Source organism: Gilbertella persicaria (genome assembly GCF_025201335.1).
Source record: "Gilbertella persicaria strain CBS 190.32 chromosome Unknown B0P05scaffold_75, whole genome shotgun sequence".
NCBI classification, from domain to species: domain Eukaryota; kingdom Fungi; phylum Mucoromycota; class Mucoromycetes; order Mucorales; family Choanephoraceae; genus Gilbertella; species Gilbertella persicaria.
Genome location: NW_026252036.1, coordinates 89,649 through 97,092, shown reverse-complemented (window position 1 = coordinate 97,092; position 7,444 = coordinate 89,649). Strand labels below are relative to the sequence as shown.

The 7,444-nt window shown below is 38.5% G+C and overlaps 5 protein-coding genes across 5 annotated transcripts; 3 read left to right on the top strand and 2 right to left on the bottom strand.

The window, feature by feature from the left end:
• Positions 1–216: 216 nt before the first annotated feature.
• On the bottom strand, positions 217–1,050 carry B0P05DRAFT_455204 (uncharacterized protein; the record flags this gene model as incomplete). Its single annotated transcript, XM_051573934.1, has 2 exons — positions 217–287; positions 360–1,050. Coding segments are annotated over 2 exons (762 nt in total), but the record flags the coding sequence as incomplete, so codon positions are not given.
• Positions 1,051–1,794: 744 nt separating this feature from the next.
• B0P05DRAFT_564590 (carbon-nitrogen hydrolase) lies at positions 1,795–3,109 on the top strand (the record flags this gene model as incomplete). The annotated part of the gene is made up of 8 exons (XM_051580862.1): positions 1,795–1,965; positions 2,005–2,103; positions 2,151–2,315; positions 2,361–2,409; positions 2,456–2,609; positions 2,658–2,756; positions 2,808–2,863; positions 2,910–3,109. 8 exons carry the CDS (start codon positions 1,798–1,800, stop codon positions 3,041–3,043), a joined length of 924 nt encoding a protein of 307 aa, XP_051429550.1. The 3' UTR covers positions 3,044–3,109.
• Positions 3,040–4,823, bottom strand: B0P05DRAFT_519438 (uncharacterized protein; the record flags this gene model as incomplete). The annotated part of the gene is made up of 6 exons (XM_051575738.1): positions 4,725–4,823; positions 4,422–4,660; positions 4,361–4,375; positions 4,052–4,318; positions 3,751–3,999; positions 3,040–3,707 (listed from the first exon to the last, which is right to left on the bottom strand). The coding sequence occupies exons 2-6, from the start codon at positions 4,546–4,548 to the stop codon at positions 3,040–3,042; spliced, it is 1,326 nt and encodes a 441-aa protein (XP_051429549.1). The 5' UTR covers positions 4,549–4,660; positions 4,725–4,823.
• Positions 4,824–4,892: 69 nt separating this feature from the next.
• B0P05DRAFT_576057 (uncharacterized protein) lies at positions 4,893–5,471 on the top strand (the record flags this gene model as incomplete). Its single annotated transcript, XM_051581679.1, has 1 exon — positions 4,893–5,471. The coding sequence occupies one exon, from the start codon at positions 4,893–4,895 to the stop codon at positions 5,469–5,471; it is 579 nt and encodes a 192-aa protein (XP_051429548.1).
• A 115-nt stretch (positions 5,472–5,586) lies between these two features.
• On the top strand, positions 5,587–7,440 carry B0P05DRAFT_592332 (uncharacterized protein; the record flags this gene model as incomplete). Its single annotated transcript, XM_051582975.1, has 1 exon — positions 5,587–7,440. One exon carries the CDS (start codon positions 5,587–5,589, stop codon positions 7,438–7,440), a length of 1,854 nt encoding a protein of 617 aa, XP_051429547.1.
• Positions 7,441–7,444: the final 4 nt, after the last annotated feature.

Below are 7,444 nucleotides of genomic sequence, written 5' to 3'. Positions count from 1 at the left end.
AAGTGATATGAGTCAATGGTTTATCAAATGTGTGTATTTTACGATTTGTGGCGAAATTAGCCTATATACAAATAAATTATGAGTTGCATGAAAAACGTAGTTCAATTGTTTTACCAAGGCACAACATGCATGAGAGACTGCAGCTGAATTTAAGCCCTGTTGATGTTCTGGACTCTTTGTGTCTCCTGAGGTCAATTCCTTTGTGTCTATCTCTTGAGGTAACACAGCTAGAATAGATACAAGTGCTTTAGATCCATCACCATAAAGAAGTGTTGGCTTGTATTTATCTAGTTTTAAAAATAAAATAACTAAATAAATATATACATATATATAGATAAATATATGTCTTTTTTCATTACCATTTCGAAGTGATAAATAAGCAATTGTTTTGGCCACATATTTACGTACTTCTGCATTCTGAGATCTCAATAAACTCGATAACCGATCAGTGCCTTCAATCAATTCAATCATGGTAGGCTGGAATGAAACCAATGAACTAATGGCTGAAATGGCTTTTGCAGCAAGACTTTGAATGATATTGACACGCTCATGAAGTTGCTGCTCATCATCACTGTTGGTAGGAATAGGTGAACCCTCTACAACTCCTTTTTCATACTGTAGATTCTGGATATGAAAACCAGCCAAGTTGAGTAAGGTATCGAACACACCATCCGATACTAATTCCTTTTGACTGAGAATACCTGCTCTTGAGAGTTGATACAAGATATGAGTGCAGTTAATCACGATTTCCAACACAATACTTTGTCGAGACTCAGAAGTCTGTGTTGTGTCGGAAGGTATATTACTGTTTGTCAATGTAGGTGTGATGCTGGAATGAATTGAATTGGCTGGGGATTTTTTATGATCTGTGGTATAAAAGCGGACAAGAAACAAAAGAGGGGGCAATGCCCATTTGGTGATAATGACAGGTCGAATCGATTCCTTTTCTGCCAACATGGCTAAAATGGTGGTAGTAAGATGATGGAGTCGAATACTTTTAGAAGAACGACAAAGCCAAATAAGTGCATCCACACCACCATAAGCCACCATATTGTGTAAATCTTTTTCTGCCATCATATAAGCATAAAAATACAGTATTCTTATTCTTACCATTATCTTTCTCAGTCAATTCTAATAATCCTCGAACACCATGCATCTAAGTGATAGAATGAGAGTCATGATTATGGACAAAAGTAGCTATTTACCTGTGTGGACAGACCATGATCCTCATCAATAGCATAGGTAACAAGATAAGCAACATCAAAGCAGCTGTTGCATACCCGAACAGGTTTTGTACCGTAACCAAGCTGAGGCAAAGGCACACTCCGAGCTGAGCATTCATGGCAAAATATATTACCACTGAATGAATAGATAAGTTCATGCTATTTAATGCAAACCAATTATGCTTACCAGTTCCTACAGTGATGCTACGAGATAAGGGGGAAGTTAGAAACAAGGTTGTTGTATATTGTGTCTTACTCTTCGTTTTAAAGGACCAAACACACTATTACAAGAAGAACAACAATGGACATCCATATCGTTGACCCAAGCAGGTCGAGGCAGAAGAAAAGTTAATCGGTCATCATTCGTTTGCATATTCATATTAAAGAAAAAAAGAAGAGAGGAGAACGATAGGAAAAAAAATCATGCAGTGGATGACTTTGAAAATGACATCAGGTTTCCTTTTTTGTGTGGGAGTGAGTCATTGAACCACAGGCACCACCATGCTGTGATTTGATTGGTTGCTAAGGAAATCTCGATACAATCGCATATCACTTTTTTATTTTTCTATTCTTTATGAATCTTATTCAAAAAATGTCGAGTGTTCTCTCTCCTGCTTCTCCTTTTAAACTTGCTCTTATTCAGTTGGGTGCTGTGGGTGCTGATAAAACGAAGAATTTGGCTCATACTCGAGAAAAGATTCTTGAAGCAGCCAATCACGGTGCTCATGTGGTTGTCTTGCCCGTAAGTTTTGTATTGTAGGAACACGTACTCAATATACAGGAATGCTTTAATTCACCTTATGGCACGAACTTCTTTCCCGATTATGCTGAATCATTAGAAGGTGGTGAATCTGTTACTATGTTATCTAAAACTGCCAAGGTAAAAATCCAAATGTTTCGTTTTTTTTTTTATTTATCAAAGCATAGGAAGCCAATGTATACCTTATTGGTGGATCTATTCCTGAAAAAGAAGAGTCAAGTGGAAAGATATTCAACACATTAACAGCTTATGATCCTTTTGGTAACATGATTGCCAAGCATCGTAAAGTACATTTATTCGATATTGATGTACCTGGAAAGATCAAATTCAAGGTAAGTCATGCGTGTTTGTATTGACTTAAGACAAACACACTATAGGAAAGTGATATTTTGACAGGTGGTGATTGGTTAACGCATGTTGATACCAGTAAGTAAAACAAAGAGCTATCAGAGTCAGTAATAGTGCATGACAGAATATGGAAAGATTGGTGTTGGTATTTGCTATGATATCCGATTCCCTGAAATGGCTATGATTGCTGCTAGAAAAGGATGTTTGGCCATGATTTATCCTGGTGCATTTAACATGACAACAGGTCCACTTCATTGGGAATTATTGCAGCGTGCCAGGTAAATGTATGGTAGTTCATGCTGTTTAAATAAGATTGATATGTATAGAGCTGTAGACAATCAAATGTATGTTGCTGCTTGTTCTCCTGCTCGTGATCTCTCTGCTTCTTATCATGCATGGGGACATTCCACCGTGGTTGATCCAAAGTATAAGTCACAAAATACAGGACGGAGTAGAGACTAACATAACTGAATTAGGGGTGTTGTCATCGCTACTTGTGAAGATAAGGAGACCATTGTTTATGCTGACATTGGTAAGTGTGGTATGACTAAACATTACATATCTTATATGTGCCATAGATCCTGAACAAGTACGCGAAGTCCGTAAGAATATCCCATTATATGATCAACGCAGATTTGATATTTATGCTGATGTATCAGAGAGTGTCATTATTCATCAGAATGGTACAGGCATCAAGAAAGATGTTTATTAAAATACAGTGCCTAATGCTTCAAACCAACTCACAATACTCGAGTCAGATTGAACGCATTCTTTAAACTCTTTAAAATTAATGTATCCTTCTTTTTCTGTCTTGATGCTCTTGAATGTCTTGTCTACCATTTCATTAATAGCACCTTGAGACATGGTCTCCATGATAGGGAACTTTTCTTCCCAAGCCTTCTTGCCCTGTGGTTGCTTTTTTTGATCTTCTTGTTCGTCTGTATAACGTTTAGATAGATCCAGTCGTTGACTGTCGGATCGCAATGCGCCATCTGTCATGGCATTCATTTGTGCTTCTGATGCGTTCGAGAGTGCTCTTGCTTGTTCTGCCTCAATAGCATATTGTCGTAGGAAATGGTCCTCTTTTAATGGATATCGTCTATTTCTAAGTCTTTTATTGGAGGGTCCTGCTGTCTCTTCCTCACTTTCATCACTGTTGTTTCTGTCGGAGGGAGTGGATGGCATAGCCACATTAAATGCAGCACTCACAGGTTGTGAAGCAGAAAATTCAAAAGTGTCCATCATTTCATCTTCCATAGCACTCACCACATCGCGTACGAGTTCCATAGATAGATAGAAATACGATTTGTACATACGAAACAGTTCGTCCCGAGAAATATAGCCATCTTCATCCAAATCATAGCCTTTGAATGCATCTTATAAGGGTTAGCTTGAGTATGAATGTACGCTTATGCTTACACTCTATCTTTTCATCTAAATTGCCTTTGCAGAGCACACTAAGACCAGCAACAATCTCAGGGAAACTGATGATGTTGTCTCCATCTTGATCAAAAAATGCAAATATTCTTTCTGTAATCAGGTTCTTTTCAAGTCCTAAAGGACCGAGGCATTGTTCAAACGTTTCTCGGTCAATGCCACCCTCATCTCCATCGACAGTCGAGAGCGATTTAAATTGTTCGTACAGTGCTTCTAATTCTACTTGGTCAACTAAGGACACTATGTCAGTTATATAGATTCAGTTGTTGTTGTTGGGGCTTACAATGCGATGTATGCTGTAATTCTCGGTATTTCTCGGTAGTAAGGGGTGGTTTGTTGTGGTGTTTACCTGGATAAAATGCTGGTAATAAAGCACTTCGAGGATTGGCTAGGGGTGGAATGGGAATACGGATCTTAAGGAACACGTGTGTATTTACATGCGTGTTGGATCCTTCGCACATCTCGCATAGATCAAAATCTACACAATTCGCACACTTGTACCGAACACCTCGTATAGGTGACATGTTGCATTTGTTGCATGTAATACCACCTAAACAGTTAATTGTCAATATGCATATCCCATATTACATACGATGAATGAAGCCCTCTATAGATCCGTATGAGTTTTCTATCATGTTATCTAACGCATTTACCTTTCCGAGACTGGTTTTCAGAAATAGCATGTAATAGATTCAACAAGTTGCGATTGTCATCGTCTCCCCATTCCTTAAATAGTGAAAGCATCTTCCGGTTGTCTAAATTGTCTTCTGTATCGGACATTATCGTCTCATTGTCTTCGGGTGCTGTTCTGTTTCTTCTTCTTCGAGCAGGACGAGAGCGTCGAAGTCGCACGGGTCTGTTGGTTGTTTCTGTAGAAGGATTGGTATTGCTGCTGTTGAATGGTGCATTAGACGAATCATGTCTATAGTAAGACAACGCAGCAATAGCAGCAATACCTGTCAAAACGCCCGAAAGTATAACAATAGACTGTGATATACGAGGTGTCATATAAAATGTATAAGAAAGAATGAAAAAAGTAGTCGAGACGATGAGTTTGAAATCTGGTGCCAAAAAAAAAAAAAATTCTGTGTTAGTGCATTAAATGCGTCTTTTTTTTTTCTATCATGAACAAACCTTTTGCTGATGAGGATCTTGCAAAGATCTTGGAAAGAATAGAAAATGGTGAGAAAATAGAGGCGCTTGAATTAGAAAAGTTGCTCGTGAAACAAGTCAGAGATAAGAACAAATTTGAACATGGTGAAATCATTTTCAAGTACTTGCGGGAAACAGCAAAGCATAAAAGACAAGGCAGCATTGATATAGGCGCTTTTCAACGAGGCTTATTTACCTTGATTCGATATGCACCTACTCTTGAAAAAGCCTTGAGCTACGCCAACATGTTTTTTGTCGAGATACAGGAACCACTTCGGACACCGTATGCCGAAGTTGTGGTGTTGACCAATCTGCTTGTGTTGCTCAATAAGCGTCATACAGTCGAATCAATGAAGTTAGGACTGAGACTGATCCAATTGATTATTGATATTGGTGTCTTTCGTTTAAATCCAAACAGGTTTTGGAATGAATTCTCGGTGAGATCCAAAGATGCCATTCAAGTGTTGTTGACAGTCTGTGATTCTGTCTTGAGATATCATCGCCTTCAGTTAAATAGCGATAGATCTGGTTTTATACCCATCAAAAGATGATATTAATAAAAATAAAAAGGACACTTTTAGAGTGAAGGAAATTGCCCGCTTTAGACGTGAACATGACGGGTTCTTTTTTTTTTTATGCAGACCCTCTTTGTTATACGATTGAGCAATGGATCGACTACCAGCCGAGATTCTCACTTTTATCGTTAATCAATTAACATTTCGTGAAAAGATAACTTGCATCACTGTTTGTCGTCGATGGTACAAAGCATTTCAGCGCTGCCATCTGTTTGAAGTACTCAAGTGTCGCTATTCATTTAGTCAAAAACTAACGAAATTGCAAGAAAACAATGTTGCGCATCAAGTAACCCAACTGCATCTCAACACACTGTCACTTGATCCAGGTTTAGTTTCAACCATGATGCATGTACTTCCCAACATGCGATCTCTCACTTTGACAAACCATTATTCACGTTATAGCACAAAGTATGATTGTTCTATCCTGCCCAAACATACGGAGTATTGGTCCAAAATACAGTCCATATGTGAACATGCTTCTGGTTTCTCAGTAGCAACAGCGTTACTTCAGTCTGTTTGTTTGACACATTTGACTTTGCTTCAAGTGGAATATTGTCGAAACATGTATAAGCGTCTCTATATGAGCAACAACAACAAAGAAGATCAAAAGATGGCCTGTCTTATTCATGGCCTTAAAAATGCGCCTCATCTGGAAACCCTTCACTTGAGCAACATCTGTTTTCCTTTTTCCCTATTGGAGATACTACACAAAAACACACCTCGTTTAAGGACATTATGCTTAAACTATAGATCAAAGACGTTGCGCCCTTCAGACGTTGATCACAAAACTGATTTTATATTACCATATGTCTCTACGTTCTATCCAGCAGACTCATTGGAAGACCTTTCTATTTCTTTTGAACCGACAGATCCAAATTTTGGCAATACGCATATCATCAAAAGCTGGCTTCATTATATATCTCAAAAGTATATCCACTTGAGAAGTATTCAATTCATGACTCATCTTATGGCCCACTGGTATGTGGATGAACTTTTGACTTATGAAGCATCTCTGGCACGTACGCTAAAAGCATTGTCAAAATTAGAGTCGTGTTCTATCGATATCTATCCAGTATCCGACAGCTTTGCCCATGCTTTAGGGACACGCATTGTTGACCTAAACGTGTTTATCAACACAGAAATAGTCCAAGATCAGCTTTACGCTATAAATTTGTCCAGCAGAATCACAAGCCAAGTAAAACGCCTTACATTAACAAATCAAGATCCTGATCATGATCCCTGCTATATCTACAACCAAAGTATCCCTCCATCAATTCAACAATTCCCGCATTTGACTTGTTTACACTTGGCCAATACTGAACAAAGTGGCCCTTATGATCTTCGACTACTTGTGCTTCTCCTGAACGCAGCACCGCAACTTAAACAACTCTCCGTAGGCTATGGTGCAGTCCACTTGGCCGACTTGAAACCAGACTGGAATTTAGATATGTTTTGCAAACCGTGTGCATTAGAAGATTTCGTGTTGGAAAAATGGTCTTTGGTTCGACGTGCTACCTCTGATGGGTATGAAATACGCTCTTTGTTTACAGATCAAAGCATGATTGTGTCCCTCAAGCAGTTTTTTCATGTTCTGCAGCGCATTTTAGACCTGTCTCCTCATCTGGCTCGATTTGTCTGTCATATTTCTACACAAGGTATGTCTTTACCAAGAGTTTTTGCTGCTGAAAATAGGTCATGGATATGGGACTTTAAGGGGCTCCATAGGCTAAAGCAAATAAGTTTTCGTTTTCCAACTTGCAAATACTTACATTTGATATGTGGTGATGAAGAAATGTGGGTTCGATTACTCCCTTTGCGACATGGCCTTTTGTTTAAACAAAAGAATCCCAACAAGACTTCTCTTTATGTTACTTTTCAATTACAACATCCTATGTCGATCAATTCAGTACGCTTTTTTCAAAAACTACGCCTTTATTACAACTAGCAGA